At 40.1% G+C, this 19775-nt stretch overlaps 1 protein-coding gene across 1 annotated transcript in view; it reads right to left on the bottom strand.

The window, feature by feature from the left end:
* Positions 1 to 1345: 1345 nt before the first annotated feature.
* The window catches only part of RTF1 (Rtf1, Paf1/RNA polymerase II complex component, homolog (S. cerevisiae)), a 30343-nt gene continuing 11913 nt past the window's right edge, over positions 1346 to 19775 (bottom strand). The window contains exons 4-17 of the mRNA XM_009319225.1: positions 17778 to 17892; positions 15987 to 16098; positions 13983 to 14118; positions 13212 to 13389; positions 12210 to 12292; positions 10917 to 11004; positions 10720 to 10827; positions 10060 to 10137; positions 8736 to 8857; positions 8295 to 8352; positions 7643 to 7720; positions 6408 to 6503; positions 6008 to 6119; positions 1346 to 4158 (exon numbers count right to left, since the gene is read on the bottom strand). Of these exons, the coding sequence (XP_009317500.1) occupies positions 4052 to 4158; positions 6008 to 6119; positions 6408 to 6503; positions 7643 to 7720; positions 8295 to 8352; positions 8736 to 8857; positions 10060 to 10137; positions 10720 to 10827; positions 10917 to 11004; positions 12210 to 12292; positions 13212 to 13389; positions 13983 to 14118; positions 15987 to 16098; positions 17778 to 17892 (1471 nt within the window). The 3' untranslated portion in view covers positions 1346 to 4051. The remainder of the gene's footprint in view (positions 4159 to 6007; positions 6120 to 6407; positions 6504 to 7642; positions 7721 to 8294; positions 8353 to 8735; positions 8858 to 10059; positions 10138 to 10719; positions 10828 to 10916; positions 11005 to 12209; positions 12293 to 13211; positions 13390 to 13982; positions 14119 to 15986; positions 16099 to 17777; positions 17893 to 19775) is intronic.

Here is a 19775-nt window from a genome sequence, read left to right on the forward strand (position 1 = left end):
GGGGGGAAGATGCCAAAGCCCAAATTTGAAATGACATCCATGTGCCTTTTTATTCCCCAGCATGTATAACCAGACTCCTCATTTTCAGTTCTCACCTTCTTCTGCTTTCACCTTCTGCTAGGAATGAACTAGCTGTGAAGTGCTTCGCAGCTAGTTCATTCCTTTTCCTTTGAGGCACAACATTTTTTCCTTTGGTTGACTATCCTTCCCAAAGCCAGTTAAAAACTGTCAACCAATCCTCAAGAGCCTTTGTCTTAAAGATGCCTTGAAAATCTGTGACTTTGCATAGCAGCTTAAAAGCATATACATTTAAAAAAGCCCACAAGGAGCTAGAAAACTCAAAATGTATTTTGCTGTTCAAAGTGTATGAAAGGAACACTTTGCTAATCAAATCTCCGTTACAGCTCTTCACTCTACAGTGTAACAGGCTGAGTCTTCCAGCCTGTTCAGTGATAAATCTATAGAGACAATTTTGTTTCACAGGCAGCCCTAGCGTGAACCCTATAAACATACACACCCAGAGTCTCAGAAAGGATGTGTGTTGGGAAATGCCACGCTGCCCATGGTAAGCCACCATGTCTGTGAGACGAATTCTGTGTGCTGCATGTAGGAAGGGGGATGGGGAGGGAGCAGTACATGCAGGGAAGATAGACAAAACTGGAAAAAGCAATATGAAATTATAGAATCATAGGATAATTCAAGTCAGAGGGGAGCTCATGGAGGTCTCCAGTCCACCCTCCTGCTCAAAGCTAAGGAAGCTACAGGGTTGGATCATGTTACGCATGGCTTAATCCAGCCTTCTCTTGAAAACCTCCAAAATAGAGACAGAACAATCTCTCTGGGCAACCTAGTCCACTCTCTGACTGTCCTAAAGGTGAAAAGGTTTTTCCTTACATCTTGGCAGAACTTGTCCTGTTTCAACTTATGCCTGTTGTGTCTCATCCTCCCACCAAGCACCCCCTGAGAACAGTCTTGCTTCATCTCATTCAGTAGCTTCTCTAAGTTCAGCTATATGCTTTAGCATCTTTGATTACAAAAGTAGTCTGGATTTCGACAAGACAAGCAAGTGTTTTTAGTGAGATGCAGCAGAGGTGCAAGTGAACTGACCTTCCAAGAGGCTCCGTTTGATTCTAGTGATAAGGAGCAACTCCAGTCATTAGAGAGTGATCTAGGAGTCAACAGCCGCTCTTGCAAAAGAGGGGGCTTACTCTTCATTAATTATTTTACAGTATTAGTATTCTAAACAAAATCATCCAGACTGGTAAATGAAGTGTCAGTTTCTGAAAAAACAAATTCCAGACAGGAAACCCTTAGCACCTCAGATTAAGGGATAAACAATCAATTAAACCAACAAACCAAGTTTATTTATAGAATTCTGTACAATTGTGATGAACTATGCTAGGACACCAATGAAACAAAGCAAACAAATCTCTCCCTCTCTAACGAGTGGGAGGTGTAGTCACTCACCTTTACATGCACTTAAAGGAAAAAAGATTACAGCTTTCATACACAGTTCTGTAACTATTCAAGAGTACTTTCTTGATGCATTATTCTCAATATAAGAGGTTTGCATGGTAATTTACCAACTGTTGCCTCTCTTAAAAACAGTATTTCAGCAGAATCCAGAGACTTTGAGAGGGTAAGTGGCAGTTTCATAGTTGCAGATAAATAGGACATAGGCCATCATTCAGACCTGCATTCTAAACTCACTGCATCTCCTCTGTTTCGGTTATCTCCACTAAAAGTTACTTGCAACACTGTACGAGTCTCGTCGACATTTTGGCTGTAGTACAGACTATTCATGTGTTACCAAATGTAGAAGATACCTAAAACCAATACATCAAGGGCAAGCGTATTAAAAATACTGAATTTGATTTAACTTTACCTTTAGAGACCACTTTCACTGCGCCTCAGAGGTCTGAGGCATTTCTGTGGAAAAATCAGTTCCTGAATCGCTCGGTTTTGCAATTATTTCTGCAAAGCATTGGAGAGTGATTATTTTGAAAACTGGCTGTTGCAAAATAAGTTTAGATTTTTTTATTACAAATCTGTAACATCATTGAAGCTGTTGAAAAAACCAAAATCATATCAAATGCATATCTACAAAGTGAATCACGACGTCTCCTATGAAGTTATCATGGTAGATTCCATAAATCCACTCTTAAAAAAGTACATATATGTGAAAGCCTATTACAACTCCAGAGAAGCTGCTAAAATAGGCCATCAAATAAAGCAGTCTATGATTACATATTTACAGAATAACCCACATGTGTCCTAGAACTATGGACTATTCAGTAAATAAGTATTGAAGGATTCCTAATTATTTGTTTACACGGTAGATAAGAGCTGCTTCATAGGTTGATTTTCTTTTTATACACAGTTCATAGTATCAATCTGCACACAATTACATGATGTTTCTTTAAAGCTACTGTTAAAAAAGGAAGAGAAAGTTAAATAAGAACTAGATTAAAGTTTCATTAAGAATCCAACAAGAAAGTATCAAACACAGGTTTAAACACAACCAGTGTATGATTTCAGAAAAACAGTAATGCTCTGACACAAAAAGAGCATCAGCATTTTCCCTCTTCAGGGTCCCCCAGAAACATTCCTATCCAGTTCAGTGCTTAAGTTATTATATACGTACTGGCCTGAATAGGAATAAACACGTGCTCGCACGCTTACCTGAACGAGGGCCTCTAACCTTTTAGACTTCTAATTTTCTTTTAATTTAGTTCTTAGCTCCATATATTCAGTTGTATCTTGTTTGGAAAAGTTCTTTGTTAAATGTCACTTATATTTACACTTTGATTTTTTTTTCTTTTTTTTTTTTTTTTACACCTGAGTGATAATTTAGCTGTCGCCTTGTGTCCAGTCAAATATTCCATAAAGCCATACAATTCTTGTGCTAGTGTTGCACTCCACTTCTACCAGTTTATGTATGAAGAATGTGCATCAGCTACCTCGCGTACATTACCCACTGACCTTTCTACTATGTCCTTACTGTGTCCTTCCCCTTCCACACAGTGCGATTTTTTTTTTTAATTTTTTGTTTGTTTATAGAAGCCCCTTTTAAGTGGTTCACAAAGCAAGAAATGAAGTGAGCTGGAGCCCAGTGAAGACACAATGACTTAACAAATATGTCATATTGGAGGCTTGGAGAAGAAATTAAAGCCCGACCAATGAGCACCCCAGGGCCATCCCAGAAAAAGCTACTCCACACAGTTACAGCTGAAGACTCTGGATGTGCTACAGATGACAAGTCCCACATCAAGAGCTGTGTGCCCCTCTCAGTTAAGTATAAGTAAAAAAGGGAACATGAAGTTAAACAGCTATATCAGCCAAGCCGTTTTAGTAAGAAGAATCACATTTAATGAGTTTCTTTCTTGCAATTTCAGATGCTCAAGTACAGCTGGTAGAAATTCAAAACAGCCGTAAAGAACTGTGACAGACGGATACAAATAGTACTGCAGCTTAAAAATGATAAAAAACACCTGAAAAAAAGTCACACAACCCTCCCAAAAAAATTTACACTTTGAACCTAAGCCAGTTTTTGAAGATTCCCTTCTCCAAAGCTAGGATGAAGGAGGAAGAAGAGGAGGAAGAAAGTGCAGATGACCTTCCAGCCACAAAGGTCTTGCGCCAATGTTTATTCACCGTGCCTGTGGTGGTATGTAAGGGGAGATCACCAAGTGTTGATTCTGCGACCACCAAGAGATTCCTATGGAAATCCAGACCTCAGGCTAATACTGAACACAGAGTGGACCAATGAGCTGCATCAACAAAATAAAAACAAAACTCAAACTAAAAGAAATGGGAAAACCCCAAATAGCACAGATCCACATTTGTGAGGGGGGCAGGAAGAAAGGGCAAGAAGGGAGATCTATACAGTAAATAATTGAATGGTTTATGTTACAGATGACTGGCAGTTTTAAAGAGTCTCTTCCCAGCTCCATTGCTGCTCCAACCCAGAAGGGAGAACTGAAAAGGGAGGAAGAAAAGGTAGGACATCGTCATGGAGCATGCAGGATCAGAAGCAGCAGAGTGGGCATGCTCAAATAAGCCCCCGCCTCTTTTTGTAGTCCTCCAAGTTCAATGATCGCCGAGGGGCACCATCTTTTGCTGGTGGAGCCTTGGAGGTGATGGCCAGTGCCTTAGATTCTGTTGGAGAGAAGGAGAGAGAGTGAGGACCAAAATACATGAAAACTACAGATTTTTACTTGTTGCTTTTGCTGACAACTTCACCACAAAATCTCTAGTATACATCAGGTTAGAACTTCAGTTAGTAACAACAGGAGTATCTGTATAATAAGTACCAGGCTTATCTTCATAGATAAAGCATGTGCAATTTTGACCCTGTTTGTTAATCCAGCTTTCTGCTTATAAGTATACTTTCATTTCTTATGAAAACTACTCTGTAGCACACTGAAATCACAATACAAACAGAGCCTTCAGGCTCAGTTCTGGGAGCTTTGATAAATCATTATCCCATGAGAATAGCAAGCACAAAGAGACAGATGGTAAGCTGCCAGAAGTCAAACTTCCTGTCCATGCCTACAATACACATTTTAACCAGTCCCCAGGTTCTTCTGTTAAGAAAGGACACTGCACAAAGCAAGATGCAAAATGGTGTTCTGTCTGAGGAAAAAAACCCAAACCAGCCACACTTAAACCTCTACCTCTATTGTGTCTCTCTCATCCTTCTCTTTTCAGTCCCCTTCCTGGTTTTCAGTGTCCTTTAGTGCCTAACCCTCATCTGCTTGCTAACTCTCTGAAGTTCATAACTCTCACTATCTGCTTCAGGAAGTCTCCTATTCTTGGCATCCTACCTCATTCTGTAGTCTTACATCCAGAGTTCCTATCTCGACCTAGTTTGGAAAGACCACCTCTCCTACTTTCCCTTCTTTAGGAAGTTCTTACAGCACTTCCTAAACTGTTGTCCTCCAAGAAACTTCAGCTCTAATCCTTCCAGTAATGCAAGAAAAAAAAATAAGCCTTATGAGTCAAATTGCACTAGTACACTCCCATGCTTTCCCTCCACTGGAAAACAACTTGATAGGATGAGAGGAAGTGGCCTCAAATTGCGCCAGGGGAGGTTTAGATTGGATATTAGGAAAAATTTCTTCACCGAAAGGGTTGTCAAGCATTGGAACAGGCTGCCCAGGGAAGTGGTTGAGTCACCATCCCTGGAGGCATTTAAAAGACATGTAGACATAGTGCTTAGGGACATGGTTTAGTGGTGAACTTGGTAGTGTTAGGTTAATGGCTGGACTCAATGATCTTAAGGGTCTTTTCCAACCTAAATGATTTATAATTCTATGCCACTGAACTGTTCTTGCCACACATCTCAGGCTCTCAAAGTCAAGATCACAAAGAGGAAGGGTCAGCAAGTTTGTATCTATAAGCATACCTTCACTCCCTGCCCAGTGTTTTGGTTCCCCTAAAATTTGGCTTCAATACCATCTGCAATACCAAAGTTACGGAACAGCAACTTGGTAAAGCAGCAGGGTCAAAATCAAATAAAAATACTTTATCCACATAGCATGTACACAGATTATGGAACAGGACATCACAGACACCCAAAGCTTATCTGTTCTCAAAAGTGATTACACAAATTAACGAAGTAAGTATCAAGGTAGATATCAAGGATTATTAAATACAACACTGTTGACCGTTCCGCAAAGATTATGCAAGTTATAGATACTGTAGACTGGAAGAATACATCAGAAAACACTCATTACCTCCTTTTCTCCCTAGGTGTTTGGAGCAAGGATATGGGGATATACAGACTTTCAGTCTAACACAATACAGTTCTGGTTTTATCAATGGATGTCACTGGCACACATCCCCTCCTCCTTAGTTCAAGATACTTGCCAAGACGACAAACACGGAGTCCTTGCTTCCGTTTTCAAAAGCCCACCAATGATTTTGAAAGAACTATTCTGGAAGAAGTGAGCTCTACCATAACGAGCTGGACAATCACATCCCCAAACTCAGCTGGAACACCTACCTGAACTGGGAACCTGAAGATCAATCTTTACATCAAAGTCATGCACTTTGAAAAGATCTTCTGAGAGGTCACTGGCTGATTTAGAGTTCACATCTTTATCCTTCCCTTGACCCTGAAATAAAAACTACAGGTAAGTCTCCAACCCTTACCTCTCCAGATAAACAGAGATAAAAATGCTTTTTCCCCCACTTCTGTCACAAACATACTTTAGCTTTCATACTGCTAGAGAAACTTAATTTTCTTTCCCCAAGAAAGAAAAAGCTGTTTCTTTTCTATGATAATGCTCTACAGGATACCTATTTCTAGAACTGAAGCATGCACATCTACTATTAGTCATAAGCTTCTAGAGCAAAACAGTGACAGTGGGAGGAATGTAACAAAGACAGAAATGGAAACTTGCCTTACTCATGTCCTTTGGAGCATCTGGTAATACACCAGACCCGTATTTTGCATTTAGCTGGGCAAGGATGGCAGCTTGGACAGCAGGATCTCTGGACTGCAGAGGGGGAAAAAGAAAAAAAAAAAGAAAGAAAGAAAAGAAAAAAATCACTGTATTTAAATTGGCAAAAATTATACCGCCAGTGCTCATATCCATGAACCTAAAACCACAAAAGGCTGTAGATCAGTTAGCCCAATCTTCAGGATCTCAGAGGCAATTGAAAACATCCTGATAACTGTGTAATGCATCTGACAGTAACAAACTAAAAGTTACCCTTCAGAAAGTCTTTCTTTGAGAAAATGAGAAATACGTTTCCTGTTGATACGGTTTGCTCCCGTGACTAGTCTTAACACTATTGTTAGATGTATTTGCTTTCAGCTTACAGTTCTGGCTGAAACACTCTACTAGACAGAAGAAAACTTTAGAAGATTATTTTCTTTACATAATAGTTGTCTACCATAAAGCTACTCAGTTATGATTATTTTCTAATAAAGAATTATTTCAGAAATAATTATTTAATTCAAGCCCTGCAATAAAATTCCTTTTCTATTCCCTTGTCAGTTTGTGGAGACTGATGAGAGCCAACCTGACCAGTTTTTTTTAAGCACTGATACCAGAACTGTATACTATTCCACAACAGGCCTCAACGAAGCCAGATTGCTTAGAAGTAGGAGCTGATCACCTTGCTATCCATCATTTATATAGCTAGGAACTGCAGTAGCAGGTTTTGCCACAGTATCATGGGGGAAGTTTGTGTTAAACTACTTTATCCACCACAGGCCCAAAATGTCTGGTCTCCTCTCTCCTTTCACAGATCTTTCAGGAAAGTTTCAACTAATTAGAAGCGAAACTCACTTTGCTTCTAATGCAAACTGTCTTCCCAGAGCTAACTAAATCTGAGTAATTCTACATAGAAGAACTCACTACAGAAGTCTAAACCACAGTTGATTCTCCATACCCACATCACTTATGTCCTTCACACTTTGCATTAAAAAAAAAAAAAAATTGCTTTTTCCTTCTTTTGGGATAGCGAGACCAGGATCTCACCCAACTATATCTCACCCTGGCATCTGGAACGTTAATAGCATATGGCACAGTTGGGAATGAATACAAACATTTTCCTTCCTACTTTCTGCATTACATTGGTTTCTGTTTCCCTGAAAATTGCCTCAATTGAACTTAAGTATTACACTCACATTAGACACTATTGTGGGCTTGCACTGCCGCCTAGTAAAGGGGTCCATTTGTTGGTTTTTCATGCTGTGACTTTCAGCCTGAAGAAGAAAAAGCACATGGTTTTGCAGAGTTAGCTACTTGCACCCTTGTAAATCCTCCTACAGCACCCCGTCCACGCAAGCACTCATCAGCTGTATATAATATCAAGATCAGAGGAAAACCAGCAACAGCATTACAGATTAGAAAGATTTTGACACACCTACAGTCTTATGCTTCACAGGGCAAAACTGTCCTTATTGGATATAACACAGAAAATAGGTGCACAACTCTCAGGATAGTTAAGACTTAACCATTTGTTAACAAGCTTAACTTTTCCTTAATAGAAACGTCACTGCAGAGAATCGAATATTTCCTCTACTATTTTATTCTCTGAAGTCTCCTTTCCGATTTCTTTCCCATACAAAATGCACTAAGTCACTATCACAGTCAGTAATCTGCTGATAATTGAGTTGATCAAAAGGATAAAGCAAGCTGCTTTAAAATCATGTCATTTGCCTATACAAAAGATTTTATAGATCATTAAAAAAATTGAATAACTTCACCATGCAATTATGCCCCCTTTGCATCATTTCATCTCTACTGGTACAGAAGTATTAATTCAGCGCTATTTACCACAAGAGCCTTCTCAGACTCAACGATATTCCACTCTCTATTTCTCTGGTTGATGTAACTGCAGAAAGGAAAAAAAAAAAAGGTGGGTGGGGTAAAGAAAAAGAAAGTGACAGTCATTTATCAATCCCTACACAACAAAACACCTGACAGCATTCTTGCAGCTTCATCCTGATCACAAATTATTCTTATTGCAAGATAACTGCTACCTGGGGTATGTGTAAGAGAGTTTACATTTTTGACAGTTTTAACTGAATGACGATACAAGGAAGTGAAGATAGGCAAACACTAATAGAGTCATCACGATACACGTTTCATCAATATATTGTACAGGAAAGAAGAGACAAAATCTTGCAGTTAATTCACTACTGCATTTGTTTCTCTCCTCTGTATATTTTGATTGATACTATCTAAGAAAGAAAATTCCCAATATCTGCTTCTTACCTGATTGCAGAAATGTTTTTTGTTCGTTGACGATCCAGGGCCTCTGCTCTCTCTTCAAGTTCATTAAGCTGATCTTGAATCTGTTTGGCCTTGTCTTGGTCCCCCAAGTCCTCAGCCATAGCCTTCAACCAAACAGTAACTCATTAGGCACTACTCTCTACCACAGAGCTATTCAGAGAAATGAGGGATAGACCCATGAATCAGCCAGCTAACCCTATTCCAGTTGCAAATGTTCTATCCCACATGGTAAGAATACAACAAAGAGCTAAACTGTCCTTACAGCTCAAGGCAAAACAGGACTTCTTACTCTGAAGAACTCTGAAAACTTTTGAAACCACTTAAACTAAGGAAGACATAGGAACACTAGTCCCAGCATGAGGAGGGCAAGTCAGTTACATGATTTAAATTACAGGTTTGATTAAAATTTAATATCATTCTTTACCAGCTCAGGAAAAGAACTATTACTTCTGCAACTGTCAGTTGCCACTTATTTCAGGGAGTTGGAGCGTCCCCTACCACACCACCAGACCAACAACAGTAGCTTATTGTGCCACCTGGTGACAACAAAAAGCAATTGCACTCTTCTGCAACGGAAAACTAACAATTCACATATTCGTGCATAGTAAAATGACGACCAAACAATACAGTTAAGCCAAAGAATGTAGAACTAAAGATTAATACAAACTCTTTGTTTTTACTGTATATGAAGCACAAATGTCTTGAAAAATGACTGAACAAACAAAACATGTTATGTCTATCTTTATCTTCAGAGATACTTAAGACTGCTTGTTCACTTGACTTCTTGGCTTTGGCTTCTCAGCACTGTTAGGTCTATTCAGTCCAGGAGGTCTACATGTAAAACAGTTCAGTGGCAAGTAAATCTTTCAACAACATGTTCTTTTCAATATAAATTACTGGCCATAAAGTGACAATTCAGTCACCCCTGAGTAAAAGACAGTTTAACAAGACTTTTATTTTTCCTATTTTAAAAAGTATACGAAATCAACTTTCAAATGTTATTATGGGTACCCCGGAAAAAAAAAAGAAAAAAAAAAAGAGTTTCTAAAGCAGAACAGCTTAAGACTTTGTGTCCTTTAAACAAGAAGAGACAGCTATAATTGTTGGCAATTGCCCTTAGAAAAAGAATGCAATAGCTTTAACTGGGTTTTAAGTGTTCTGAACCCAGCAATGAACCTTGAGATCCACCTTTTAGCTGCATAGTTAAAGTCGAGCTTACTGCTGACTACCGCCAAAATCCAGATGAGCTCCAGTTCTTCAAAATCAAAGACTGCATTAAGCTTGCAGGCATCATCTCATCTCTCACCTTCTCCTTTAACAGCTGAGTTTTCTTCATAGCATAATTTGGAGGTGCTTTTCTGAACCTTTCCTTCTCTTTCACAATCTGTACGATGCAGAGGAAACAGCAAGAATTTGCAAATATGAAACGTCTATTTCAATACTCGGACACTAGAAGCAACAGATCAATATCACCTATGAAATGTACTTACTGCCACAGAATTTTACTCATGCTCTTTCTCTGCTGCATTTTTTAATTTGTTACTTGGTAAAGAGTGACAGCTCCATTCCCCTCACTTACGACCTACAAAAATCTGATCCTCATCACATTTGGTCAGTATTAAGCAAGTATTAAACTGCAGAAACTGTGATAAATGTATCTATCATGATGCTAGCTTTTCAGAACTTGAGAACTAAGTTGCCATACTCAGAAGTTCAGAGCTCTGCAACACAAATTCAAGAGGAGGTAACAGGGCACAAAGGACAAAGTAAAGCAGGAGTAAGCACCAAACAACAGCTGCATCACAAAGCTACTCTATCCAGTTACACAGCTTCATTTTAAGCCTTTTATTTTCTTCTTAGGAAGCAAATACCATGATGATCTTGCTTTGTAGCAGCTAGTGCTCTACTCCACAAGTTCCTGCCACCTTTAAGCACTGCCACAGACTCACTACAACACACTGTTTACCTCCTCAATGTCCTGGTCATTAAACTTGTAGTTGAGGGCTTCTTTGATGGACACTTCCTTCTTGTTTATCTCATCTAGTGTGGGTAGCTGCATCCCAGCAGAGAACATCTAAACACAAGAGACGAAGAGGTTACTTTCCACTTAACGTATCCTTGGCAGAAGGCTACTACGAAGAAACTGAAGTCTGGCAAACTTACCGCTTCCTTCCACTTCATAAACTCACTTTCAGTAAATTCCTGATTCGAGACAAACTCCAAACGAAACACACGCGAATCACTGCCATGCCTGCAACAAGAAAGTGTAACAACATCCCTTTCTGATGGTACAGAGCCATGATCTTGGATCTACAGGTGTAAACTGATTCAAGAAGCACAAAATCTGACACTTAAGGCTACTCTTGTGGCTCGCATACTATCTATTCCTAACTTCAGTCAGGTCAGCCACAGTTCAGGAGCCTACATCAGCTATTAGTAGTAATGCAAAGGAATACTAGACAGTGAGACTGCAGGAAACAGTCACTCAGTTGTGGCAGTAGAACCCTCAGGAGGAAACAGAAACAGACCTCTCTCGCACTTAAACATCATATACCCTATTTGGTGACCCATGGCATGATCTTCAGAAACACAAAGTTCCTTCACGTTTGGACCAGTAGAAGTAACCTTTAAGCAGTACTCAATTATATAATGCTGGAGCCAACCCCTATTTGATTTTTCATTCCTTGGCCAGTCAAAACCAGAAATCCCTAAACATTTTCCGCGGAGCACCACCTTTGGCACTATCAGCTAAACTACTAGACTGCTGCTAACCAATACTAAAATTAGTTGCCATGGTGTAAATTTCACTCAAAGCATGGAGCTCTCTCCTGAGGTAGCCTAAGTTATTGAATGTCACAATGGGTATAGATAAGACTTTTTTTTTACTCCACACTTGCACCCACATGCATTCTCCACATGCCTTCCTGGTTCTCCCAAATGGTTAATGTCTTCTTGTCCTATCTCACCAGGATGTTTTGTACTGTAACTGTTGATCTTCACCTCATGATCCTTATAAGGGCCATAAGAACAACTGAGAAAACCAATGCTACATTCAGCTTCTACCCTTCAAAGTACCATTTTATGTTGTAACACGTATGCCAGACCCAATCATGTGTACCTTTACATGATACATCTGATTATAACAACAGTGGAGAAGAGGTACACGAGAGTATTGCAAAGCTTAAGAGGCATATACAAACAATCATGGGTTACTAACACAAATTAACTGCTCAGATGTCAACACAATCACAAGTCCCTGCATGAGATTTTTTAGTAATTTCCATTATGCCCAAGGGGAAAAATAACCAAACAAACCCAACCCCAATGCTAGCAGTAAGCAGCATGGCAAGGCCCAGTCTGCTTTTTAGCTCTCATCTCCAAACCACACACAGAACCTTATTTGCTATGAAAAGGACACTGATTCATGAACTGATGAGGATTACTTTGGTATCTTACCGCAACTGTAGTCCTTTGTTTGTCCGAGTACCACCAAGCTGGTAAACCTTTGCAGTCTCTACCACACCAGTTATTTCAGCAACCTACATCACAGAGTAAAATACACAAGAGGAAGAACTCAAGAGAGGTTTTTTGTGTTCCTAGAATATATCTGGCATACTCAAGCCTTTTCACTAGAGATCAAAAACCTTAATCTAACTAACAATTCTAACTAGATCAAGGAAAGCAAGACTCTTCAGTGTACATTATCAGGTACTGAATTAGTTGCTTCATGCATCATCTTTGAGTTGACAAATTATACCATCTGAACGCTTGCAGTAGTTTTTCTATCTTCTCAGTTCGGCCTTCCTGACCAAATGATGTACGCTTTCATACTTCTTCTATTTCCTTTTCAATTAACACTAGTTTGGGTTAACGCATGTCCCAAATGAAATACACCAGTGCTGCTCACATACTAAACACAGCCCCTCTGGGGAAATTTTTAATGCAATTTTAGAGAATATTATTGCATCCTATGATTGTGCAGTTACAGCAATGAAACAGAAAAACAAAACTGTTCTCAATCACCTTCTCTTCTGAGGCACACTGATGTACTAGAAACACTTTGTAAAAAAAGAACTGAGATCACGCAATAACTTGGGAACATTCCCAGAAATAAGGAGTGAATGTTACTCAATCCTTACTTGGTCAGAGCAGAGTCCTGAACTCTAGTTTGCAATACAAATGATGAGACAAGACAGCATGAACCGAAGCTGGAAGAACAGGCTTTGTTAGTGCTCCCTCTCTCTCACTAAATATATCTCTTCACCTAGCTGGTCCCATAGATTTGTTTATTTTTAAACCAGTCTCCTCCACTTCTTTGGCAGCAATTACCTTTTCTGGTTATGAGCAATCCTTTTATGTTAATCACTCAGACAATCACAGGTACCTGAGAATTGCTAAGCTGCAAATATTATATTACAACACTATAAAAAGAACTAAAACCCTTGGAACTCAACTCACCCGATAAACAGGTTTGCTGTTGTGATTTCCAATACCAATACGGACAAAGCAGCCAGTGACTGTCTTGGCAAAGAAGGGCATATGACACCAGCGTTCCAGCTTGTGTCGCGATAACCGTACTCGGTTCAGCTCTTCAGGCAAGGACACTGGCTGGGACTTAGGAGGAATTTCTTCTTTCCTGATTTGGGAAAGGTGAGAAGGAATAAAGAATAAAAGTAGAGACATAATCACCAAAAAAGGGGCCCTGAGCAAGGTGCAGCATGAGTGCTAACTATTTAAATTACTAGTAAAAGGAATGATTCATCATGCACTAGTTGACTGTAGATATGTGAATTTAGCATTCATGAGAAACGCTTAATGCAAAGTCCCAGACTTGCTACCCATTGCCCCTGCTACCACAAAGCAGAAAGACTCACACACCAAGGCAGTTTATAGGCCAATGCTTTAAGATAAGCCAGCACATATCTCTGCCCTGCTAATACACCAGGGTTCTGCAGCTGCTAAACTGTAGAACTAAACAAATCTGTAAACAACAGTGTAAACGGGGCTAAAGATAACAGCAGGGAACTGAAGTTGCAAACCCATCCAAGGTAAATCAGTCCCATGCACCATAATATAGAAGCCAAGGACTCAAATCTGAGCAATGCAAGTGTGCCCAGAGGCAAAACCACTTCAGAGACAAACTGCCCCCAAACAATCCTCTAAACCAGCATGTGTCTACATAAAGTGGATCTCTGTTTTTGAACACATAGTCCAGTGTTTACTACTTACTCTTCCTCTTCATCAGAGGATGAGGATCTGGATGAGCGATCGCTTTTCTCACTAGACTTATCATCCTCCTCCTCCTCTTCATCATCAGAGTATACTTCACTAGTTTTTAATGGCTGTTTTTTTGCAAGCAATTCAGCTGGGGGAAGGAGTAGAGAGAACAAGGAAAAGCAAGCTGTAAATTTTTTATGCAAGCTTCCTCTAGAGCTGAAACCTCATTGTTTTTTAAAAAAGAGGCAGACAGCTGTTAATTTTACACTGGATACAAGTGCCACATGTTCAAATCCACTAGTAAGCTAAGCATTCCATTGTATATATTCAAAGAGAGAAATCAAAGTATTTAAAAGCATCTTAAATCTCAGTTGTACTTATCTTCAGTCTCCCAACTTGACTGTACGTAGCAATACAAGATGGGCATAACAATTGGATGTACAAGATAAAACTATTATGATGAAATAACTCATTGTTATTTTGCAAGGGGAAAAAAAAATCTCACGTTTGGAGAGGAGCTGTATTGGGTTTGCGTGGTGAGGTTTTGGTAGCGGGGGGGCTACAAGGATGGCTTCTATGAGAAGCTGCTAGAAGCTTCCCCTATGTCCGATAAAGCCAATGCCAGCCGGCTCCAAGAAGGATCTGCCGCTGGCCAAGGCCAAGCCAATCAGCGAAGGTGGTAGCACCTCCGTGGTAACATATTTAAGAAGGGAAAAAAAACAACAAAAACAAGTGCGCAACTGTAGCAGAAGAGAGGAGTGAGAATATGTGAGAGAAACAACTCTGCAGACACCAAGGTCAGCGAAGGTGGGGGAGGAGGTGCTCCACCCGCAGGAGTGGAGATTTCCCTGCAGCCTGTGGTAAAGACCATGATGAGGCAGGCTGGTCCCCCTGCAGCCCATGGAGGTTGACGGTGGAGCACGTGGATGCTCGAAGGAGGCTGTGACCCCGTGGGAAGCCTGTGCTGGAGCAGGCTCCTGTGGACCCATGGAGAGAGGAGCCCATGCTGGAGCAGGTTTGCTGGCAGGACTTGTGACCCTGTGGGGGACTCACACTGGAGCAGTTCATGAAGAACTTAGCCTGTGGGAAGGACTCACGTTACAGAATTTTGTGGAGAACTGTCTCCCGTGGGAGGGACCCCACGCTGGAGCAGGGAAGAGTGCAAGTCCTCCTCCTGAGGAGGAAGGAGCAGCAGAAACATGTGATGAACTGACTGCAACCCCCGTTCCTCGTCCCCCTGCACTGCTGGGGGAGAGGAGGAAGAGAACTCAGGAGTAAAGTTAAGCCCAGGAGGAAGGGAGGGGTGGGGGGGAGATGTTTTAAGATTTAGGTTTTTATTTTCTCATTATCCTGCTCTGATTTTGATTGGTAATAAATTAAACTAATTTCCCCAAGTCAAGTCTGTTTTGCCCATGACTGTAATTGCTGAGTGATCTCCCTTGTCCTCATCTCGACGCACGAGCCTTTTGTTGCATTTTTTCTCCCCTGTCCAGCTGAGGATGGGGAGTGATAGAGCAGCTTTGGTGGGCACCTGGCGTCCAGCCAGGGTCAACCCACCACAGGAGCACAATAAAACCCAGTAGAGTAACAAAAAGGGTTTCATCAAAAGTCTGTGGCAAGACAGACAAAATGATGTGCCAGTGAAGAAACAAGCAAATGTAGACAAGGTAGCACAAGTACAATAAATACGGTTTGGATGGTTCAGAGATTAAATAACAGAATCTAAGTGACCAATTCAAATACATGAACTAAACATTACTAAGTGCCATTCAATGGACTGCGATGAAAGTTTGCTTTGTTTTCAGACCATTCGGGGGGCCGGGGGGGAATAGAGCATCAGTGGTACCAAACAATACCCTAGGTGGTCATGTTGGGCAAAAGACCAAGGAAAACAGACACGGAATTCATTCACTCCAAGGTGTAGGATTGTTGTATTAATTAGAAACAGGAAGCAGCACTTTCAAAAAGCTGTAATAATGCCTCAAAAATTGTAGCAATAGCAACATGCTTTCATACCTGTTCTGTTCTTCCTTTTCTCTCTTTCTGCTTTTAGCTCCTCCATTGCCTGAGATTTCTTGTCTAGCTTTTCATCCCGCTTTGATCGCCGCTCTTTGTTATGTGACATGACCTAAAAACATGCACAGAAAGTCCCTCAACACCAACTGCAATCCATAAATTGAAATGCATTAAAACAAAGATTGTTTGCACACTTTTAAAACTTTTCAAATAGAAACTACTAACAAACTCCATTTTGAAATCAGTTTTTTTCAAGTTCATTTTTACAGAGGCTAGGGAGAAGGAAATCAATATGAAGCATATTTCTTTTTTCTACTTCGTATCAAAAATAATGAACATATTTACACTTCAACATTTCTGCCACCAAGTTTTAGTCTCAGAACTCCTCCTTAAAGTTAAAAAAGGACTAGAGAAATAAAATGGAACTAATTCTGCATCTAACAAGTAATGAGGAAAAATTAGATGAATATTCTTCTCATTTGCTTCTCCTTCTGCAGGGCCAAAACAAGGCACTTGTTCTCATTCAGTAGCAAAGAGAAAAGTTATGTTAGAAAATACTTAAAACAGAAATAAAGCCTGCAGTATGGATCCAAATCTTAAATGTTGTAAGTCTTCCAATATTTTCTAACAGGTCTATCTGGAATACCAGGTATTCCTGAAAGCAGCTTCTATAATAAGCATAAAGGCAGTCATATGAAGTAAGTTGAAGTAATTTATAGAAGGCACTGTCAAAGAACTCCACATAAGATCCTTTTATATAGACATACATATATATGAGTCTACACATTATGTATTATATATATGGACTACATCAATACCTACACACACACACACATATATGGAGTTGAGAGGGGTAGGGAGATGAGATTCACTCCACTTAACCTAAGTGCCCTTAGGCACTTCCCTTGCCTAAGGGAAAACTCATCTCACCTGATTTGATTTAAGTGTTAAACATCTGTTTCACTAGAAAATAACATAAAGTGAATTGCCAGCTGGAGATGCCCTCCTCCATTGCATAGACAGAAGCAACAAAAATGCAAACAATCAACTAATTCTTAGATGGCTGAAGTTAGGCAAGATGAATCCCATTCCATTCTGGGAGCCTATCTGCCCAGACTCTATAAATAGTTAAGGACAGGGTCTTAACCATTTGAAACTACAGCCAATTCAGCCATTTGAAACTACAGTTCAGTTACAGAGGCCTCACCCCAAAAACTGGTATTATCCTCTTTCTACTGGAGATGGAAAAACTATAGAGCTACTTCTGTTCTGCCTAGCATTCAAGCTTTTTCTTCACACCCCTACCAGTAGAACCTAAGTATTCTTTCCATTGTATGTGCATGCAAAATAATTAAGACAACAGCTTAGCAGTTTCTGGCCTGCTCTCTCAAACTTTCACGTGCAGGACAGACTGTAAAATGAAAAACATGTAATGTTTCAGACTGAATGACAGAAGTTTGGCTAAAGGAACTGCAAAAGGCTGCTTTCCTGTTCTCATATGGGAGGACTATCACAGCAACTCTAGATATAGCTGCAACTTTGCATTTTTCATTAAAAGGAGTTATCAGTGCACCCCTCAGCAGGCCAAAGATGTTAATTTCTTTAAATCAACTGGAAAGGCTAAAGACAGCTTGAGCATATAAATAGCAAAAAGATAGCAGAACTGAATTCTGACCTGCTTACCACACTATTTGACATTAAGGGAAAACATTAGGGGCAGAGAGAGGCAGCATCCTCTCTCCTATTGCCAAGGGAAAAGGGTTTGTTACTAAGGACAGTTTCATCTCCTACCTGGGATTCCTGGATCTGTGTGAGTTTTTTCTTCTCCTGCTCTTCCTCTTGCTTTTTCTTTTTCTCTTTCTTTTCTTTCTTTTTTGCCGTTTTTAGTTTCTTCTTGATTTCAAATCTAGTAGGAGATGTTGAAACAAAAAGAATGCATGAAAGAATGTTCTCTTCCTGAGTGAGCAAAGTACCGCTCAGATGCTATCTCAGCTTAACTTGTTACTAGGCTGTAAGGAACACTTCCACTGCTCGCCCCAGATGGATAACCCTCCAATGCTATCCTGCCCCCCATTCTCATCCCCTCCCTTCCCCAAGAAAAATAAGGTGAAGAAAAGCTGAGCAGAGAAAAGTGCAGGCTTACAGACAGCTAAACTAAAGGGCTGAGGAGACCACATAGTAATGGCTACTCCCCAGAAATCTGTCCTTACTCCATCTTCATCTTTGCCAGTGTAGTGACCATTGTATGCTGCCTCCAACTCTTAAAAACAATTGTCTATTTCACATCATTTGAATCTCAACAGCTAAAAATTTGGTTGCTTAAAACCACTGTCATGCTAACTTTTTCATGCTTAAGCTCCACCTTTCTACTGGCACTGGTCTGTGTAAGAACAACTGCAAGGAAGTCACAGTGAGTCCTCCTTCAGCAGCTACTTTCCAATCAGACTCAGGCAGTTTCTGCAGTCCAATTTAGGCATTTCCACTTCTACCCTCACGAAATGTGTCACCCTGAAATCTTATTTTCAGCCACTGTATTCAGAAGAGTAGTGATTTTGCTGGAACCGTCCTGTGACTGAGATTCCACTGCACCATGGACTGATCATCGCTTTAGTGAAGTGTGCATATGGACAAACACAAGAAAAAAAAATTACTTAACTTCCAGTAACTGAAATTCAAAATGTTATCCACATACATATTACACAGTCCATTCTTCTTCAGTCCTTTACACCTGGATTTTGTAGACAAGAAACTGAAGTGCCAGATGAGCTCATTGCCCTTTATGCCTTTAACATGAAGCATAACACACAGGGCACGGGCATTGTATCACATGCAATGTCTGCTGTAATCCCAATGAACTCACAGCACAATGTACATACAAAGAGCTAGACAGCATTTTGAAAGATTCAACTTACCATAAAGTTAAATAACGACCCCCACAGTTCTACCTGCCAACCCCTTTACATAGGACAGGACAAACTCGTTTAAGATTAAATCAGTAACTCAAGCTTAGATTGTTTAGCTTGTTCTTATCAACTATTCTCCAGCGTTCATTCTAAAAGACAGACGTTCAGTTACCATGGAACAGTGAATGAAATTAAAAAATATGGTGTCCTTCTACCTGATCTAAATCCAATCTTTCACTCATTTTGATCCCTTTGAGGAGGGCAACAAACTAGAGAAGACATTGAAAGTAGTATTAAAACCACAGACAGACAGGCAGCGCTCTAACTATGGCTACTAAATGGACAGTAGCTTGTGTTGACACGATTTACTCAACAGATGTCAGTCCTCTAGAGAAATTTCTCAGCAAGTGAGAAAAGAGAGAAGTCACTGAAGAGGGAATAAACTGGAGAAAACTTGCCCCACACATGCCAAATCTCTTCTTCTGTTAGACACAAGAAGAAAAATAGCTTTACTACAAGGAAAGTGCCTGACAGGACAGCGTTACAGTAACAAACAAACAAGACCACAACACCTAAGGTAGAAATCCACAAACGATCCCTTGAAAATGACATATCCAACACCACTCCTCATTATTTCAGTATCTCTCTCTTCTATTAGGGCCCCAACCAGCTTCACACCTATACAGAGGCAACCCTAACACTGCTCTGTGCTTCACCATTGTTTTCTGAAAAATTCCAGAAGCTCATATACACCTTACACTTTGTTTGCCTTTTTCCAAAGTATCAGCATGTGACAGCTAATACAAAAAAGACAGAAGAGAAAGCAGTCCCTTCTGACTTGTCTGGCATCTAGTGTGAGAAGCAGTAATATGGCTACAACAGTAGC

The sequence above is a fragment of the Pygoscelis adeliae genome, unplaced genomic scaffold (assembly GCF_000699105.1).
Source record: "Pygoscelis adeliae isolate BGI_AS28 unplaced genomic scaffold, ASM69910v1 Scaffold22, whole genome shotgun sequence".
NCBI lineage: Eukaryota > Metazoa > Chordata > Aves > Sphenisciformes > Spheniscidae > Pygoscelis > Pygoscelis adeliae.